The sequence below is a fragment of the Taurulus bubalis genome (genome assembly GCF_910589615.1).
Source record: "Taurulus bubalis genome assembly, chromosome: 1".
Classification (NCBI taxonomy): Eukaryota; Metazoa; Chordata; class Actinopteri; order Perciformes; family Cottidae; genus Taurulus; species Taurulus bubalis.
Window position 1 is genome coordinate 6013618 of NC_136589.1, and position 20542 is coordinate 6034159.

The following is a 20542-nucleotide window of genomic DNA, read 5'->3' on the forward strand; positions in this document are numbered from 1 at the left end:
TGCAATCGCCTCGCTACCGTTAGCTTTTTAAGTGAGAGACTACTGAAAAATGAGAACATTGCCAACAACATGAAGAAAGTATTTACTGCAGAACAAATTTCGGATTGGTTCACCTCGAGGACGACGTTTGCGAATCTTAAACTCAGTGAAGAAGCGGTTGAAGGAAAGTCGGAGGAAGCGTCGTCGAAAGAGACGAGCAGGTGAGAGGACGGAGGTGAACCATGACGCTAGTTAAGCTAACCTAGCTTAAAGGTAGCCTCGTGACAGATTGCGTCCTTAGCTATGCTGTTTTAGCAACTAGCAAGTTACAGAAAAAGACTCCCGGAGACGGGAATCGCTTCTATACCTTAGCCACAGTCACTGGTTGAAAATGATTTATTACACAAAATGCTAGGTTATTTTTTTTAAGATGTCCTCTGAAGAGTTTTTTGTGACAGTTATGCTACATTAACGTAAGCTAACTGCGTGGGTCTTAATGAGGACCTTCACTCGTGTGTCAGCAAACTAAACGGTATTATTGAGATGTCTCTTCCCACATGCTTCTAGTTTTATAATGGCAGATTAAATCTGTAAATTGCCTCATGTTACTACGTCACTAACGTTGAACGCATTGACGTTGACCTTAAGACCTGAGTAAAAGTCAGGTTTCCTAAATCATGACCTGTTAGCATTAAGTTAGCTAAGTTACTTGACAGTAAAGTTTAAGTGCCAACTTGTTATTTTTATATTTTCTAATATTGCCAAAGCTACGTTTTTAGTGATTGTCCCTCAAATGAACACATGCTAAAGGGGCAGGTCTATATCCTGGCTTCTCTCTACTGCTGGGAATTTAGGAAAGTACTGGAATTTAAATGTATTTAGTCTAAAAACACCGAGATCAATTAAAACCCTTCATTTAGATTTGTTAACTGTAAAATGCACCATTTGCCATGCAGGTACCTCCAATTCCCAGAAAGAAATACTGAGGACATGACCTCGGTCAGTGTCAAACCTTGGGGGTCACAGCTTGAGGAACAAGTTAGGAGACAACACAAAATCTAGTGCACAAACTTTAATTTATTTTTTACAGCGTTTTGCATACTCTGCTTTTCTATTTTTAATTACCTCTTTAAATACTTTAAAACATGTTCATAGAAAAATCAAATCTGGGATAGGAATATAATTCTTTGGTTAAACTGTTAAAAGCTTTTTGGGTATTTCCAGACGCATTCACAGACTGGTCATGCATGTCTTCACATCCTGTTCCCTCACATAACTCTTGCCACCTGACAATACACGATTGTAATATATGCCCAACTGTACAAAATCGTATTGAGGTTTTTAATCTAGAAAAGAGAAAACCAGTCTATTAAGTAGGGTCTGAAAAGGTGGGGTCTAACTAGTTATTGTAATGAAACGGTGAAATCTAGTCTAATTTCGTTTTTGGTCACAAGCTATGATATCTGCAACTAGCTTAATATAAATAATCTCGTCTCCATGATTTGGATGCGATAACCGTTTTTCCTTAAAACTGTAACGGAGTGGCCTCTCACAGTGTAGTGCTGTACGTTCCTGTGGGCCCGAGAGGAACTGGAAGGTCCCCGTCTCTGGTGGACCCTGAGAACGAGCTGGAGTGCCGCATGGCTCGATCCACATATCCAGAGATTGTTGGGATCTCCTCCCTTGCGTTGCCTCCACAGTTGGGGACGATGGGTGTGACGAAGCCCTGCTTCATTATGTAGCAGCTGGTCCAAGCGTCCATTGGTCGGAGCTCTGCTGCCTGCACTGAGAAGTTCTCCTCTTCATGCTCCTTTTGGCTCAAGAAATCCCTCAGCACCTGCTTGAAGACAAAAGTCAGCTCCCAGGGCCTAATGTTGTTAGTGGCAAGCACCTCACGAAACCTAAGGAAGGAATCAACCAATAGGGTTCATTAAACACTTGTTGAAGTAAAGCCTAGTTTATGGTTCTCCGCCGTCGACGTGACGCCGTCGTTGAGCATTCGAAGTTCTGCGTCGAGGGACCGTGTTGCGCTGCAATTAACCGCCATGCCGCCAGGGGGGTGTGGCTGTGTGGTTACAGGGGTTATAGCCGAATTCCGGTCACAGTAAACAATGGCGACCAAGTTGGAGCGGCTGCATTAAAGTTGGAGCTCATCAATGTTGAAGAGCAAATGCTTGTATTGCAAATGTTGAAGCGCAGGCGACAGAGAAGACGTTTGCGGAGGTGGTCTGTACGACCACTAAACCGGTCGAGGCTGGGAAAAAGCAACTGCCGGAAATTACGTTCTGAGCGGACCAATCACAGCGCTTGCGGTCTGCGTCAACGCGACGCGTAGTTAGGATTTTTTGGAGGTGCGCGTCAGGCTACGGCGTAGGGGTCTGCGTCGACGGCGTAGCTACGGCGTAGGATACGCCGTCGACCTGACGGAGAACCATAAACTAGGCTTAAGTGTACCACGTTTTCTATTGGCACTTTCTAATATTGTATAATTGAACCAGGAGTTTCTCGTAGTTTAAATAATGACATATTTAGGACAACAGTACAGCTTTTTAGTAATGGTAAAACATAACACATTTCTTAGTAAATATGTTGTTCTTTGGTAATGTGGTTATGTAAGCACACAGTAGTGACCCAAGCATTTAATGGGAAATGAGTAAGTAGGTCACAGTGCTCAACCATCTAGAACAATGTTTTTTATGTCATTATGGCTAACATGGAGATGATGAGTAGAAACCCCCGGCAGTCTGGCTTTGCTGAGCCTTACAAGGCATCCTTCACCTTCACATGTTCACACCCTACATCGCCTGTCTCTGTGACAGTAACACTTAATGGCTTTCTTGGCAACTTGCCCTGCCTCCCTTTCCCTTTGGGTCTTCTCTGCTTTGCCTGCTGTCAGGCCTCATGTTGATGCAGTAGCAGCTAGCCACTGTTGCCAGCATACTAATATGAGGAGGGAGCATGGCATGGCCGCAACCAAACACCTTGAGAGCACGGTGGCTGCGTGGATGGGTGGAATCTGGGCACACAGAAACTCCAGCTGGTGTAGCTCTGACGTGGGGACGAGGGGCCGTAACCTGGGGTACTTTTGAAACCAATGGAGACCCAGGGCGCTGTGGGTCAGCCTATGCTCTCGATCCAGTTCCCTCACCAACCGCTCTCGCTCCTCCACATGCCACAGGAGCTCTCTGATCAACATGCGACTGGGTATGAGCCCCGAGGTCTTTGGAGGTGCCACTTCATCTTGAGCCTGCACTTTAGTTTCATGGGACCATTTCATCCAGCTGAAAAGGGGCATGGCAGTCATAGCAGACAGTCCTGAAAAACTAAAGAAATAAGAATTGTGTTATTTCTGACCTTGATGCCAAGATGTCTTCACAGCACTGTTTTGACACATTTGAATATGTTGCAATATCTGTTGCTTCAAACCAAGGGTTAATTTCTCTAGAGGCTGCACCTACAAATGACAAGATGGCACTAGACCATGTGATGGTCTGCATAAATGCACCACCCGCCATGACAAATTTCTTGTAGGTGAAACATACTTGACAATAAACGGTTCTGATTCTGATTTTGAAAGGCAGATACAGCAAAAAGAAAGAGAGAAAGGCAATGGTGGAAAATGAAATATGATTGGAAAATTTGTTAAAATCCAAATACTCCTGCTCCTGATGATGAGGAAAAATAAATAAATGTATCCTGCCCTATTTCTGACAAAATATTGCGCTTGTCCTGATATTTTCAGCTTCAAAAACCACAGAGAAATATGTGAGAATACTGCAACATTAATTCTCTGAGTGAGGACATGTTGATTTTAATTGTATCCATAACTACGTAGCCCTAATTATAATTAACGTTTTATGGTTGACAGTGAAAAATGACCACCCTGTAACCAAGCTGATCTCAGCTCCCTGCCTGCTTGGTGCTCTGATTGCCTTCAGTTAAAGTCAAACTCAATGTCCCAGGTGTAAGTATTTGGCCTTTTCCCCCAGACTGATCCAACACAGCTTCCACCTGGGATTCAGATGGATTGCCCCACCTGCAGGGTCAGAGGTCGGCCTCAAAGAACCCAAACCATTTGTGTGACGTCACGCATCGTACGGTTGCAAAGCAGAGCTTTTCATTTGATTTAATTCCAGTACTTAAACAGCTGTCAGACCTCCAGCATGTGCAGGACGAAATTATCACACTAACATCTTGCTGAAAATTGAAAGGAAAGATCTGTACTTACAGGTGAAAACTGCACCGCTGATGTTTTTGTGAGATATCGAGATCAGCTTCTCACAGAGTACCGCCTCCAGCTCCTTGTCTCCGTGGGTCAGTCCATGTGACCGTCATTCCTTCACTTGCTGTTGACTACGTCCCTTTGTGTCAAATGCAATCAAAGGAGCACTTGTGTATCGGCAGCAATCCTCCAATATCTCGGCTGTTGAAAGTGTTTTTCCTCTTGTGTTATAGTTGTCTTGTCCCTATTTATCCCTCCCACTGCTCCTGTCATGCTGACTTTTTTCCATGAGAGTTAGTCAAACATTGCTTACTGACTAAGAGCTGTCACCTCTGCTATCACCCCACTCGCACTCTCCTCTGTGCAGTGTGCAGCTTTGTTGTAAGGTCAGCTGCTTTGAAGCTTGCACGAAATGTGTGCATTGGAGAGAAAGGAAGAGAGCGAGAGTGCATGTGTGTGCACAAGCCGTGGGTGTGTTGCATTTGAGCTCCTCTTAGTACTAGGGTTTTTGCCTGCTGTTGCGATAAAATCCTTCCCCCACGAGGAGAGAGCCAGAGGCAGAGACAACTGGGAATGCTCTCCCGACAGTGCTGTGTGCCTTGTTCACCAGAGGGAAAGACGAGAGGAGGCAGACTCAATTGTGCAAAGTTACAAATGGTACCTAGTAATGATGTGGGTAAAGCTGCAGCGTTGTCACCTATTGTGAATTTACATTTTTTATTTGATTAAAGCTTAGCCTCAAATTTGAGAAAGACCTTAATAGTACATGCAACATTCATGTGTTATTCTGTAATTAAATAATTGCATGTTTTTACAACAATGCTTCTTGGGAGTTTGGTAGTTAGGCTTTCTGAGATGAGACTAATCGGTATAAGCTGAACAATGGTTACACTGAATTCTTTACCTGTTCATTACTGTGATCAATTATTGTAAGAAGGACTAGTTTTCTATCCCCTATTAGTACGGAGAAGGAAAGTAAATAGCTTTCTGTATGGTCCTTGAAAATAATTTACTTGCTTTCGTAATTTGAGAGGAAACGGCTATAAAACGCCTTCAATTTATTGCAATTCATTGGTTAATAGAGCCTAAAAAAAGTATGAACTGCTGAAAATTGCTTTAATTTTGTTTCAGCCAACCAGACTCTCCTGATGAGGGCAGCCCAGAAAATGTGAAATCTGATGAAGGGCGATTGAAACCAGAAGATGGAGGGAGTGAGTATTACACCTTTTTTTTTTTTTTTTTTTTTAGCTTCTTCTGATCTCACATCATACGAGGAATCTGCCTTCTGCCCAAAACGGTTTAACCCTGTTTCTTGTGCATTCGATTCTGTGTCCTTAGGTCCGGCTCCTCCTCCACTTGCCAGCTACAAGTACCCAAGCTTGCCCATAACAAAAAACAGACAGGAGGTAAAATACACTATGCATAGCCTCAACCCTGCAGCTTGATGGTCTGAAAGTACTCTCCCATTACTCCCCCCAGTACTTTCTACTTTTGGTCATGTAAGGATTTTTTCTGAAATTACCATTATGTCCTTAGGACATGGGTGCACTTAAGCTTTTACTGTTGGCTTAAGATGAACTCAATGTCATTTCATGTTGCAGAACAACAGCCAACTTTAAATGTACCTGTCTAAAATGTACTGTAGTCTAATAATGTGTTGTGTGTGTGTGTGTAACTGTTAGGAGCTCATGCTCATTTAAGCCGTACTTTCTTATTACAGATTATAAAGTGTGGACTTCTGGTTAAAAATCAACTTAGCACACCCATCTGCTCTACAATTTCATTAACTATTTCTAAATGTGATATGATATAAATGTCCAAATGAGTTTTTTATTTTTGTTAACGTTTCTTTTTTTACTGTGCACATTTAATGTGCTTGTGTTTTATAAGTGTGTATGTGCTTTTTTCCAGCTGATTTCCCTCATAGAAAACAACTCTGTAGTGATCATTCAAGGAGCCACAGGCAGTGGCAAGACCACCCAGGTGCCACAGTACATTCTGGACCACTACAATGACAAAACATCCTCATGCAACATTGTGGTCACCCAACCACGCAAAATTGGGGCCTCCAGTATTGCCCGATGGGTTGCCACCCAGCGGAAGTGTACCCTGGGTAGTCTGGTGGGATATCAGGTTAGTGCAACATTTAGACAGAATCTGATCAACTTAAACTGTTAATTACAGATGCATATGTGAGCCAGTACATCTGCTCATAGCTCCTACCACTTTTTTGGTCTGTTGAGTTAAAAAGGATATGAAAAAACGCCTGCACCAAAAGCACTCATTGCACCTCTCTCACAATTTAAAGAGTGTTTGTATACATGTGATAACAAGCTGTTGTGAGGATCTCTGGCTGTGTTTTATGGAGTTCTGAAACGGCACCTCTAATAATAACTGTTGTCGGTAACACTATAATAACTACACACTATTTAGCATTAGTAAAGCATGAGTAAACACTTAATTTATAATTTATAAAGCATTGTTCCAACATGAACACTCATTAGTAACTCATTAGTATGCAATTCATAAACAGTTATTACATTTTTATTCTTGATTAATAAGCTTGACTATTATGCGTTTCATGATTGGGTTTTCATACTTTATAAATGATGGATTCCCCATTTGTAATATATATTGCAAGCCAATTATTAAGGTCTTATAGATGCACTAATGGTTAACATGTGCTCAGTTCTCTTCTCAACAAAAAGGGAAATAGACAAAGTGATAAAGAACGAATATGATGTTGAAAATGTTGGAAACCTCTTCTAGTCACTATCAATGGCATTCTTTGAATATTCATCTTGTACAACTACTCCCATGTCATTTTCTAGAGATCCAAAATAAAAGGCTGAAATGTCAGTTACCCCTGACATTGTTATAGCTGGTATGTTCCCACAGCTATGGCAAAATCGGTTAATACGACATCCTGTGTGTGTGTGTGTGTGTGTGTGTGTGTGTGTGTGTGTGTGTGTGTGTGTGTGTGTGTGTGTGTGTGTGTCCAGAATAATCATTACAACTTTGCATATGTGTATTCTAGGTTGGACTGGAGAAGATGGCAACTGAGCACACACGACTCATCTACATGACTACAGGAGTGCTGCTGCAAAAACTGGTTTCAGCCAAGTGTCTCACAGAGTACTCCCACATTTTCATAGATGAGGTGCATAAACATGAGGCAGATCATTGTCTCTGTTAGCCGTGCTTCTGTATTGTACATTTTGGTGATAGTGAAAAAAATGCAGTTCCCTCATTTTACAGTGTTTAATTCAAGTTTTTCATTTTATGTAGTTATAGTGTTTACATTGTTTTAGAGGCGCAATTTCAGTTTAGTTTCAGGTGTCCTTTAGTTCTATGATCTAATAAGTGATTCTTCACAATTTGGTCACAGCTATTTTACTCCTCTGCCTTTGCCCAAGGTTCATGAGCGCACTGAGGATATGGACTTTCTCCTGCTGGTTTTGAGAAAACTTCTCCATTCCAACTCATGTTATGTCAAGGTAATTGCAAGATAAAGTAAAATCGATCTACTGTTCTCCTTTTGCATCAGTTGAACTCTCATAGGACCTGTGTTTTTTCAGATCATCCTTATGTCCGCCACCATTAACTGCAAACAGTTTGCTGACTACTTCGGAACCCCAATTCGTGGCAAAATGATCCCTGCCTATGTTTTTGAAGTGGAGGGGGCACCCTTTGCCATTGAGGAGTTTTATCTGGACGACCTCCAAACACTGTTTCCATACAGGGTAATAAGATGATTTCTGATGCTACTGTTCTCTGTACTGAAGACAAATAGCTAAGATGTGAATTTTGTGTGTGTCTATCAGAATGAGTTGCTTTATCCAGAGGACCCTCGCATTTCAGAGGAGATGTACAATCTTGCCATCAGTCTCATCCAGAGCTTTGATGAGATGGAGGGCAAAGATCCCAGGTGAGACCTTAGTATTTTCGCACACTTGAATGCTTTCACAAATCAGCAGACGCATAAAGTAATGATCATGTGTGTTTCTGTTTGAGCAGCAAAGCAGAAAAAAGTGGCATGACTTCATCACGGCGGGGCAGTGTGCTGGTTTTCCTTCCTGGTTTACACGAGATAAGCTACATGCAGGAGGCCTTGGCCAAACTGGTCCACAAAAGGTGAGCTTTTGAGATTATCTCTTTGTTGAATCATACCCTGTAGTTAATACCTGTGTTATTTGTCTGTTTGCTGGCATAATTTACTTTTTCATTATGTTGAATGTTTACCTTCACCGTTATGATGAGTGTGCTGCTGCTGTTCAGATTGCAGGTTTATCCTCTCCACTCCTCTGTGACTCTGGAGGAGCAGAATGGTGTGTTTCTGTTCCCTGTCCCCGGATACAGGAAGGTAAAAAACATATTTATTATTCTGTCTCAAGTGTGTTCTTATTACCTGCTGTACAGTTGATCTCCTCATCTTAACAGGTCATCCTTTCCACCAACATTGCGGAGAGTTCGGTGACTGTTCCAGACGTTAAATATGGTTTGTTTCCCCCATCTTGCTTTTATCTATTCCCTTAATCTATGGTTTGTAATAAAGTATATATAAAATCGTAACTGTATTTGTTCTTTTTTTATTCACAGTGATTGATTTCTGCCTTGCCCGTCAAATGGTCTGTGATCAAGAAACCAATTACCAGTCTCTGCGTCTCAACTGGGCCGCCAAAACCAACTGCAACCAGCGTCGAGGTACAATACTTGCAGCACAGAACTTTACCTCTGAAGTGTAGGCATCTACTCACTTCTGTCCTTTTGCACTTATTTCTTCTCCGTCAGGCCGGGCAGGCAGAGTGTCTAAGGGCTACTGTTACCGTCTTGTTAGCAAAGAGTTCTGGAGGAATGAAATCCCAGACTACATGATCCCTGAGATGCTGGTAAGAGAAAGTCCACTTGCCAAGATATTCTTTTTTTTTAAACTTTGCTTTGACCCTAATAGGACAACCAATGCCATACTGTTTGCTTTCCTCTCAGCTTGCCCCGTTGGCCACCATCATGCTGAAGGTTAAGCTGCTGGATATGGGAGATCCCCGCTCCATCCTTTCCACAGCCCTCTCACCCCCCAACCTTGGTGACATAGTGAGGACAGTCCTCCAACTCAAAGAAGTAAATAAGTATAGATGATTCTTCCCACAGAGAGCCATTCATGTTTAGTCTAGTATGCATGGATGTGTGGCTTTAATGATGTATTTGAGCTGGCAGCTGACCACACAGATCTGTCATTGAGTATTACAACAGGAGTTCTCCAACAGGGGCTTTGAATCAGCCAGTGTTTGCTTTGCATAAGTCTGGTAGGTACGGGCAATGTTGTGTTATGTATGTTTGTGTGTGGAAGGGAAAGTAGAATAAGTGTATGATACCTTTTTGGTTTCCTTTTTATACCATCTTTCAAAACCGAGTCACAAAGTGCTCTGCAAAGGCATTCCAGGACTCTGGTCAAAGTGAAAAACACTGCATCAAACTGAATAAAATAGACTGTAGTAATGGCACACAAATGATAGAATAAAAGTAGTTATATGTAAAAGGCCATTTTAAAAGATGTTACTGAATCTGAGCCTGATATATTATTAGACTTTCATCGCAGAAGATTCGTGTCAGTAAAAAAACAGCCAGCTGGGGATTTAGAAACAGTTTGGCCATTTCTGTCTGAGGATCTCAAGATAGCCTTTGGCTTATGGGCAATTCAGCAATACACAACCATACAGTGTGATCAATATAATAAACCAGTGTTCCTATGAATTCTAAAAGTAATGTAAGTATCAGTAATTTCATGTCCAAAACCTTAAATATTTGAAGTCAAACTGTTGGTCTGAGTTCAGGTTTTAGCTGATTGGAGATACTAGCTGAATGTTTCATTTTGTAGATGGGTGCACTGTCTGCAAAAAGTGATGGCAGGGGTCACAACGACGATGGCGAGCTAACGTTCCTGGGCCGAGTGCTGGCCCACCTACCTGTTGACCTGTACCTGGGGAAGATGATTGTCCTGGGCCACATCTTTGGCTGCCTGGATGAGTGCCTCATCATAGGTCAGTCTGTCATTATGCTAGTGGTGCCAGTTACTGCATATGCACGTGTTCACAGTTGTAAATAGACATACAACAAATAAATAAATAATTTATAAATAATGATATAATGTGCTTTTTTGTAATAATGTATCTTATTCTCAGCTGCCTCGCACTCTCTGAAGAGTTTCTTTGCCATACCATCCATGCAGCAGCTTGCTGGCCACAGGTGAGTCACATCCAGCTGCTGAACTGATTCACACACTGCCAGACTTTCAGTGTAGATCATTTTTGGGTCTAGCCTCCCCGACCCTGAACAGAATAAGCGGTTAAAGATGGATGGACAATGCCATCTCTGGACAGACAAGAGTAAAAAAAAAAAAATTTGACAGAACAAGTGTAAAAAAAGTATTTATACATCGTTATAAAGTCTCTGTCATAGCGTATCCAGTAATCAATGCACTGTTCTCCTTTGACAATTTGTTTATGTTTCTATGACAACAATATCTTAATACTATATTAACACTCTAACCAATGTTGAGTAATAGACCAGCAGCGCCCCTTTGCTCTTTATCATCTATTTGTGCTAGTATTTGTATGACGTTTTTTCCCCATGAGCTCCAAAGGGAGGATGCTTTCCCTTATACTTTTGTATTTATGAGGTTGTATCAGCTCAAACTGACAGACTCAACGTTAGAGCATTGAGGACAATCTAACGGAGACTACAGCAATGAAAGCACAGCACTCACCAGCAACATTGAGTGTTGCTCCCACAAATGGGCTTTTCGGTCTGTGTGGTTGTCTGTCTGACATATAAAGCTCAGGACAGACAGACTTGACAAAAACAAGCTTCTCCTCCATTTTCTGCAGTGAGGTCACCAGCGTCTTTCTGAAATGTTTGGAGTTTGGAGCAAAAGGAAAAAAGTCTAGCTGACATAACACTGTGTGGAAACGGGCCTTTTCTTCAGAGCACAAACCGGCAATATGTTTTCATCAGAATACATGCAGGCCAGACACAGATATGGGATCTGTGTATTATACTTTTTTTTTTTTTATATGTTCACTGAATAATATTTATCATTCCAGGAGCAAGCTGGCCTTTACCCGTGGCACACCAAGTGATTCCATAGGTTTTGTCAATGCCTTCAAGGTAATGCGATGGAATTCAATGGATTTACATATTTGCCTGATGGCTGTTTTTTTAACCCTTCCTTATTGTCTTTTACTGTCAGGCATGGCACTTGTCCAAAAAGAAAGGACAGCTGAGACACCCAAAGGTGACGGAAACCACAAACAAACTTGAGCTCACTGAAACAACACTCATACATATACAAGAATAAAACATAGATTTTCAAGTGTCAATTTTCTCCTTTTCAAGTATTGAAAAGGAGAATAGTCTGCTACTGTTGTTGTGCAGAGCCACCCCTTGCCAAGGCAAAATACATGAGTTTTGTCCCTATTTAGATGTTTTTATTTCACCTCAGTTGGAGAAAAGTGTCTCTGCCTATGTTAACATTTCAACTATTCACTAAAGTGTAAATAGTCTTTACCTTTGCTGCTTTCTTTTCTTAGGATGAGTTGGACTGGGGAAAAGAGAACTTCATTCAGATCAAGAGGATCAGGGAGGTAAAGCGATGGAGCAGAATGTTCATCAAACCACAGCACAGGATGTCTTTGTCATCACCCATCATAGTCGTAGACCCAACAGTCAACAACAGGCATTAATCCTGTTTTTAGTCGTGTTACCAAGAATGAAACTTTATGTAATCGGTGTAATGCTGTCAGTAGCAGAGGAGCGGGTGGGTATTATTGACAGTGTTTAAATTGGGCCTTTAAGTGCCATTACAGATTTTAGCTAGGCAATCATCATCGTCTTTTGGTGCATAGTTGACTGATAAACATGTCTTGTCTTAAACTTCCAGTCTTGATAAGATAATATTTTGAAATTGAGCTGTAAAATATTATGGCTTAGACCCCCTCAGAATGAACCCCCTGTCCAGGTTGCAGAGCTGTACGAGGACCTGAAGAAGCGTGTGTCCTATTTCAACATGCATGTGCTGGAAAGCATCCAATCTTTGGATTACACCAGCACACACAGGCAGAAGTTCATGCTTCAGGTTAGAGTCAGTGCTGCACATTGTGTAAATAAAGCTATACACTTCAGATCAAGTTGTCACTAAAAAAAACAAATATTAGATATATATCGACATCTTAATATCAGTCTGTTTTAGGTTGCACCTCTCTGTCTTAGGTGGTCATTGCTGGTGCCCACTACCCCAAATACTTTGTCCAGGGAGAAATAGATGAAGACCTGGCCTCCAGGGAATTGAATGGCTTCAACCCCAGAACAACAGTGATGGTAAGACCCATGATGTTTAATGTAGGGCTGTACGGATATCTAATATTGTGCCAATACTGACTCAAAAAGCTACATCTGGTATTCGTGGCAAATGATTAAGTTGCTGGTGTTTTGATTTGATTATTTTAATATTAAATAACAATCCAGTTAATTTGAATTTGTTTGTATTTGTTACATTATGTAGGTTGTAGTGATATTGTAAAATAACACCAGACCACGTTTTGTTTTCAGCTGAGGAACCTTCCTCCATACCCATTCCTGTATTACAAGCAGCTGCAGTCTCTGTTCCGCCTGTGTGGACAGGTCAAAACAATTTCCTTTGAGAGCACCAGGTAGTGAAAGCCACTGTTGCACATTATTAACATTTTTATTTAACCAACACTGAATTGTGCATACTGATAATTATGTGTGTGTGTGTTTTCAGAGCATATGTGGAGTTCTACAGGACATCCCAAGGTGCTGGGGTGCTGCCTGAGGTGTCTCTTGCCCTCCTCCTAGCACAGCAGAGTGCTCCTCTGGAGCTGCCGGTCTTCTCCACCGATCAGATAGAACTCTGTGCTGGGCGTAAAAGCATTACTCACATGAAATCTTCACGGTATGGCACTCTTCACACATTATGATAACCTTCTTTCTGTTTGCATAAAAATAAGAAATAACTAATGTTCTTTTGGGGGCTGAAAAGTCCTACTTTTTGGAAAGTGCAACCCTCTGCACCACCGGCTCCAGTGGTCAGTGCTCATGCACTGAGCCTTAATATAATCTGACATCTTCATGCTCTGCATGACTCCAGCTATCACTTGGACTCAGAGAGACAAGATTTTAGACAGCCAGCACCAGCTTCTTCCTACCTCCCTCTGGGCAGGACATGGGGTGACTTTGCACATTAGCTATCCAAAAATAATATTTTCACCAACTATTCTCACTTATTGCTTTGGCTTTAACAGTTATAATTACACCCGCATGAAAAAAAATATGTTGGCATGTTGTGATAACCCTGAAATAGATTTGAGATTGTGATTCTTGTTATAAGGCAGCATTTATTTTAATGCTCCACTGGATACAAGCATCCACCCTGCCGAAGTACTCCTTTCTGTTAGCAACATGCAGAGTCTCTATCCAAATACTGATACTTGCGGCCTTGTCTTTCAAAAAATATTGGAAAACTATTGCATCGACTGCTGTGATCAGTAGTAAACTGATTAAACGTTATGTTTACAAGTTAATCTTTGATTTTGGAAAGCTTATGAACAGCTGCCAAGAAACTATGTTAACTATGCTTATAATGTGATGTACTGAGTAAACACATTAAAGTTGTTTGTGTGCTGTTTCTGTGCAGGGTGATTGTAGACTTCCAGAGCCAGTCTGTCTGCCCAGTGGGAATGATGAGCGGTGCCATTGACACAGACAAGCTACCCCCCAACCCCTTCTTTGTGGTCAACATCACAGAGGTCAGTGCTTTACTTTTAACTTGGTCAAACAGGTACATTTCAAAAGAGATATCTAGTTGTTGGGTTTCTGATTTAAATGTTTGAATCTTGAATGGTTGTATCCTCTCTTAACCATCATTTCTGCGTCAGGTGGTGGATGTTGGTCATTTCTGGGGCTTCCAGGCAGATGAAGCCAGCTTGGCGAAGCAGCGCCACCTGACAGCAGAGTTAAACTCATGTACGCTGCACCCTGTAACTGTGTCGCTCTACCCCAACCTGCTATGTCTGGCTCCTTATTCGAAGAACAATGAGCAGAACATGTACTTCCGCGCCAAGATACTTCACATGCGTGGCAGTACAGTGGAGGTGAATATCCCTCACAAGCTGCGGCTTTTAAGATGTTACAGCAATTCCATTTTCCTCATAACAAATCTCCTTTACTTCTCTCCTGTCTTCTTTTCAACTGTTTCTTATATGCTCATGCCATCATAAAAGACATTGTGGATTATCATTATGTATTTCACACTCGTGTTGCTGATCATGAAGCCTATTTCAGATGAATTACTAATTTCAGGATTTTATATTGCCTTTTTGGGCAGTGCCCTCACCTCTGTGCCACCAAACGGATACTTTAAATGGCCCACCTGGCCATAATAAGATAACATAAATAAGCTTATTTTGTTGGAAAATTATTTACTCTTCATATTCTTAGTTTAAAAAATGACCAGAACTGGCATGTGTCTGTGTTTTGAACATCTTAAAGACATCCCATTGTCTCCAGGTATTCTGGCTCATAAGTTTAAAAACTGACCTCAGAGTAGGGAAATCATTCTTAACAGCAGTATGTGATAGCAGTTGCTGGTGTTACTTCATGTACCAGAGTGCAGAATATGTTGTTATCCTGCAGGTGTTCTTCTTGGACTTTGGCAATAGCGCAGTTGTCGCCTGCAGCAGCCTCCGGGAGCTCCCTGCTAACCTCCTGTCTCACCCATTCCAGGTAACCATAAAAAGTGGTCAGAGAATTATGGCACATTTATCTGTTCAACTGTCCAACCTGTGAACTAACAGTAACACAAACACTCATGGTCTCAGGCTAAAGAGTTCCAAGTTATTGGAATGCATCCTTCAGCCAAGTCGATCATCCTGGGGAACCAGTGGAGCAGCCAAGCTCGCGATCGGTTCATCAAACTAGTGAAGAGCCGTTCACTCATCGTGTCGCTGTACTCCATCCTCCATGGTGTCATTCGTGGGCAGCTGCACATCCCCAATGAGACAACAAACACCACCGTGATGGACATTATGGTGGAAGAAGAGCATGCTGTGAAGGCCGAAGAGAGCTTCGATTCCAAGGTGACGCGCTAGTTGGGAGCTCAGGTTGTTCCACATGAAATGTCTTCGACCGTGTGCAATATAGAAATAAATCAATCGTGCCATGTCCTACTTAAAGCAATACTTAACCTAAATATGTCCTTTTAGTATCAAAGCCTTTCCCTTTGCAGGTTTGAAAGGAGCCTGAGCTTGTTATTCTCCTCCTCAGACAGAGCAGTGGCTGTGGTCAGCCTGGATTAACATTTGTTACAGTTCACCTCAAAGATTTCCTGACAAATAGACAGCACCACAACATCCACAGACGCGTCTTTAACCAGACCGGCAACGGATTCGACTTGATTTCCAACATTCCAAATGCTTTGCATGTCCAACCGATAGATTTGCCAGAATACAGCAAAGATAAGGATTCAAGGTTAATTTATATTCAACATTGTTGTACAACAGGGTTGCGCAACAAAATGCAGTCTGTTGTCCCATAATGCTACATAAGAAAATGCACAAGGAAAATATGTGTACTGTAGGGTGGTGACTGAATGTTGTTAAGGCAAAAACTTAATTGAATTATCTAAATCATGCTAGCCCAGATTCATAAAGATCCATTCAAGTACTGTGCGCCCTTCTCAGTCTAGATGTCTTATTTTTGTGTGCACTTGCAGCAAAACCACGAAGCTCTGATGACCCTGTACAAAGACATGGAAAAGGGTACATACGTCCCTAACTCTGCCAGCAGCTCCTGGAAAGATCGTAAGAAAGAGGAAAAGCAGCTCATTGAGGACCTACTCGCCCAGTTTTCCAAAACCCGCCCATCCCAATCCAAGACAAAGGCAAGATGCCCTCCATTTTCCAGAATATTCATATAATGTTTGTACTAAGAATATTTTCAAGAACAATATTACAAAGTGATTTACACATCTAAAGAAAACAAATGAAATACAATCGATGAAGAGAGGAGGGATTTAAAATTGGACACAGACTTGAGTGTCTGAGATGCTGATATTTTGGTATTATGTGGATGACGGCATCACGTCTGCACTGTCTGTTGCTCTCAGTTTGTCCAGGAGATGGAGCAATTTCAGTTCATTTGTTGTGTTCATTCAAAGCCACACCCATTCTGTCTGGTGAGCAGAACAATGGGTACATCCCAAGTCTCTTATTTGTCATTTCCTCGCTCCTCAATCCTCGCTTGAACCGGAAGTTGTTCTTTGCCGCCATATTGACGGCCGTCCCAAAGCTCTTATTTCTTGCTCTGAGGAGCGAGGAGGGATCTCGGAGGAGCCATGAACGAGGATGCAGGAAGTGTTTTAATGGCCGACACCTCCCCTCATTGTTCATCAGTTATTTGATTAAAAAATGATTTTACTGATTCACTGATTCACCATCTGGTTAAAATACTGTTTATGTTGTGTAGGTCTGAACAACAAAAGGACCACAAACAACTTTCTTCATTCCTTAATTTATTAGAAAGAATTGTCTTTTTATGATCTCTTATTCCCCCAATAACTTTTATCATAGATACAATTTAAAGTCAGAGAGCTGGAGAGGCAAAAGACTTTTTACATCCTTTATAGTCATTTCCATTCAGGCACATGAGGCTGATCATTACCTGAGTGTCGGGTTTGATGAGTTATATCATTTAAATTTTCCCTGAATCAAGGAGCCCAATTTCAAAACAAATAATTAATAAGACAAACTCATGCCGCCGGTGAAAATCAATCCTGCGCTTATAAGTAGGACACCGAACACAGTATAAATACCACACACTGTATATAAATACTTATTGCAATTTGTTAAACGGATAACAGGCTACACAGAGAAAACATGTCTGCTCTGTTATTGATGATAACTGTGTCTTTATTAGCATATAGGTACAGTGATGATATTTGTGTCTTTATTCGTATAAATGATATTGTGCAGACAAAAACTCCTCAAAAGTCTCTCCAGCTGTTAAAGCCGACTGACAGCTGTTTCAGCTGTAATCAGCGGCCGCAGTCATCAGAAACAGACTTCGCTTCATGTGACTCTAATGAGGAAAGAACGTCTAATTTGTCTTAAAACCCATTTCATCATTTCCTCGCATGGAAAAGACAAGTGAGGCAAACTTGGATGCAATTAAGAGACTTGGGACATATGCAATGATGACTGGGTGATTGTCAACAGTAACCAATGCATGAAGTCATGTGATGTGTCTGACTGCAGCCTTAATTCTAACACCACAGGTTAATCTGCATGGACCACACAGTCCATATAAGATAAGCTTCCACAGCTTTAACCGCAAGACCTTCTACAAGTAAGCAATTGCGTACACAACGGCCAAATTAACATTCAGGTTATGAGTGATGCTCATTGCTTATGTGTGTGTCCTCCTGCAGGACCGTGAGTATAGAGAGAGTCAGCATCAACTCCTTGACCCTGAATGAAAACCCTCAAGACAAACATCAGAGGATGCTGGTCGCTGGGACTGTGTCCGTCAACGCTACAGGTACCAGATACATCATCTCATGAATACACTCCCATTTGTGTCCGACTGCACATGCTCCGATTTCGGTCCAAACTTCAGTCCAGTTGGAGGTGGATGCACCTCTGTCTGGTTTGCCAAGAAGATAACAAAATGGATGCTTGTTTTGAGAGGTTGTGTGAGGAGATCCATCGTTATCCACATTTACATAGAATGGACAAAGACAGCTGAAGGGCGTTGAACTCCTGGCAAACCGCTTCCAACTGGAATGGAGTGTGGATTGGAAAATGTGAGGAACACCAGACTGATGCAGACCCTCCATTTTTGGATCTGTGTACACTTCCGTACGGCCAATACTCTCTTTGAAGATGTCCGCTGAGCACGGAAAGTAGGTCAAAGGCTTTAGTCTCTTTTAAGCTCATTGTTTTGGTTGAAAATTCTGGTACAAGGCAGCTTTTTCTTTTGATAAACACACTGGATACTACCTGCCCAGCACCAAATAGCATACAAACAAATGGAGTTGGAACTAGCTGGTGAACATAACACAGCAGCTAACAGGCTAAAGACCCACCGAGATATTTTTCTCAGGTGACCGAAAAACACAACTCCATATGAATGCTATCGTTGCACCGTGTCTGAATGTGAAAACATGCCCTTATTGTCAGTGGTTGCCAAACCTTTATTGTACTTTTCAATGTCAAAATCAACTATTGCAGCTTTAAATGTGTGGTTGTGTTGCAGGGACACGTATTCTACTGAAAGATACCTCCATCATGCCAGACATCCCTGGTCTGCCTGCACTCCTAACCATGCTCTTCACCCCCATCATGGAGTTACGGTAAATCAGACACACATATTTAGAACTGCACACCGTTTTAAAAGCAGCATGATCAAAATACCCATGTTCGCATTTCCCCCCCATTTTCTGAAGCACTAATGAAGAGAGGACCTGCTACACTGGCGCCCTCTGTGGCTTGGGCTGGAACAGTCAGACACAGGAGGGCATCCTTCCCGAGCATGACATCGAACTCACCTTTGACGTCAAATTTGATGTAGAAGACATCACTGAGGTAACAGCTATCACCAGAGAGACTGCTGTGTTGGGACCGACAGCAGCTATGAAGTCGGCAGGAATACAGATTGTTTTTTGACAGATCCTTTGTCACTCTTTGGTTGAATCTCTTTGTTTGACGGGTGATTTGTAGCATGTCTGGCCTGCAGCACTTCTCCCTAAAGAACGATAGCAGTCCTTGAAATACATGTGGTTAGAATGCATTTCTCCAAAGTATTACTGAGATGGAGCAATGTTTTATAAATGCTTTATGGAATTATCTTTTTTTTTAAATTATTATTCCATAAAGAAACAATTTTCTTCATGGAAGCTAAATAAGATTTGTCGGTATGTTTTTTTTTTAAATTTGTATTATTGTCAGTATTTTGACAGCTAGTAATACATATCTAACATGTAACTGTAGTATAAAAGCAGGCAACTCAAGATCATATTGTACCTTGTAGTATTGGCACTGGTGTGCTAATGATTCTTGTCTATTAAATACTACCAATCTATTCTATGATTACTTAATGCCTATATTACATGATGAAGCATTCTATTTTGTGTATTATAAGTTCTGTGTTTTGTTTCTCTTTTCTTTTTTCTTTTTTAAGATAAATGCCTTGCGAGTGGCTATAAACCGTCTGGTGTGTGAAGGGCCCAGTGGGACTATGCATCTGGGACGCGACAGGATAAAACAACTGCAGGAGGACTGCAGGGACTGCCTCATAAGGTTACTTGCATACACACAGACTTGAGTAATAAGTTAAATCAATGTGTATGGAGTTATTGATCTGTTTATATTATGTAATGCAGGCTTTTCACCAAGTCACCGCCAAGGGAAGCTGTCACTCAAGTGTACTACGAGAAATCTGATAAATGGAACCAGGTCTGGTACATGATAAAGATCCTGCATCTTGCATTACTTTTTATTTGATCATTAGCCCTGACTCATGCATTTTTAGCACATTTCAGCAATGCTTGTTTTAAAGTGTTTGTGTATTAAACTTGCAGGTGGATCCTGCTCTGAAGATGGACGTTGTGGAGCCTGGTGGAGAAAAAGCCAGATGTGTTCTCTTCCAGCTGCATCCTGTCACCCTCCTCAACAGCTAAAAACAGCTGTACTGTTTGCATTTGTGTTGAAGTGGAACCATTGTAATGTTCTATAAGAAGTTTTTAATGCTTCATTTTATCCTGTTCAGAGGAGTATTTTTTTTTTTTAAGTTTAACTGGGTCTGTAGCTTTCAACAGCACAGCCAAATCCTCAATCCTTACTTTGTTTGTTTGCAGCTACCACTGGAGTAGTTGTTCCCTGTTTTAAATAATTTTCCGCGAGTAAGAAATGTGATTCTCATTGATGAGATGCTGTATAGCTCTTTGTAACAGCGCTTCAGCACTGGGCCATTAAAAATAGTTGTTTGCAACAGATGAGGCTCGTCAATCTGTCTTCATTCAAACAGTCTCATTGTGACCCGAGTCAAGTTAAATATATCCCCCCCACACACACACACACACACACACACACACACACACACACACACACACACACACACACACACACACACACACACACACACACACACACACACACACACACACACACACACACACACACACTAAACTAGTACGAGATGAGGTGCGTCTGTGCCAGAATTCATTGGCTTGTATTTTTAGCTCATCATTCCAGGTCTCCCATCCAAAGTGTT

The 20542-nt window shown here is 41.6% G+C and overlaps 2 protein-coding genes across 2 annotated transcripts; one reads left to right on the forward strand and one right to left on the reverse strand.

The window, feature by feature from the left end:
• Nucleotides 1–69: 69 nt before the first annotated feature.
• Nucleotides 70–19949, forward strand: tdrd9 (tudor domain containing 9; the record flags this gene model as incomplete). Its single annotated transcript, XM_079229179.1, has 35 exons — nucleotides 70–200; nucleotides 1535–1692; nucleotides 5540–5607; nucleotides 6113–6334; nucleotides 7239–7361; nucleotides 7618–7698; nucleotides 7780–7944; nucleotides 8026–8129; nucleotides 8219–8335; nucleotides 8480–8564; nucleotides 8642–8699; nucleotides 8801–8905; nucleotides 8993–9090; nucleotides 9188–9319; nucleotides 10077–10239; nucleotides 10381–10444; nucleotides 11302–11365; nucleotides 11448–11492; nucleotides 11788–11841; nucleotides 12216–12332; nucleotides 12467–12574; nucleotides 12806–12906; nucleotides 12999–13169; nucleotides 13911–14022; nucleotides 14152–14367; nucleotides 14909–14998; nucleotides 15094–15351; nucleotides 15987–16154; nucleotides 17547–17617; nucleotides 17700–17809; nucleotides 18527–18623; nucleotides 18717–18855; nucleotides 19451–19569; nucleotides 19653–19725; nucleotides 19851–19949. 35 exons carry the CDS (start codon nucleotides 70–72, stop codon nucleotides 19947–19949), a joined length of 4086 nt encoding a protein of 1361 aa, XP_079085305.1.
• Nucleotides 1048–4219, reverse strand: rd3l (RD3 like). The gene is made up of 3 exons (XM_079214284.1): nucleotides 4208–4219; nucleotides 2961–3302; nucleotides 1048–1880 (listed from the first exon to the last, which is right to left on the reverse strand). Exons 2-3 carry the CDS (start codon nucleotides 3281–3283, stop codon nucleotides 1529–1531), a joined length of 675 nt encoding a protein of 224 aa, XP_079070410.1. The 5' UTR covers nucleotides 3284–3302; nucleotides 4208–4219; the 3' UTR covers nucleotides 1048–1528.
• Nucleotides 19950–20542: the final 593 nt, after the last annotated feature.

Bases quoted from the DNA above. Each gene is read 5' to 3' on its own strand.
- rd3l (XM_079214284.1), bottom strand. From the start codon at position 3,283: ATGACTGCCATGCCCCTTTTCAGCTGGATGAAATGGTCCCATGAAACT. The intron at 1,881-2,960 runs GTGTTTGGTTGC...TTCCTTCCTTAG, and splicing joins GCAGCCACCGTGCTCTCAAG to GTTTCGTGAGGTGCTTGCCA.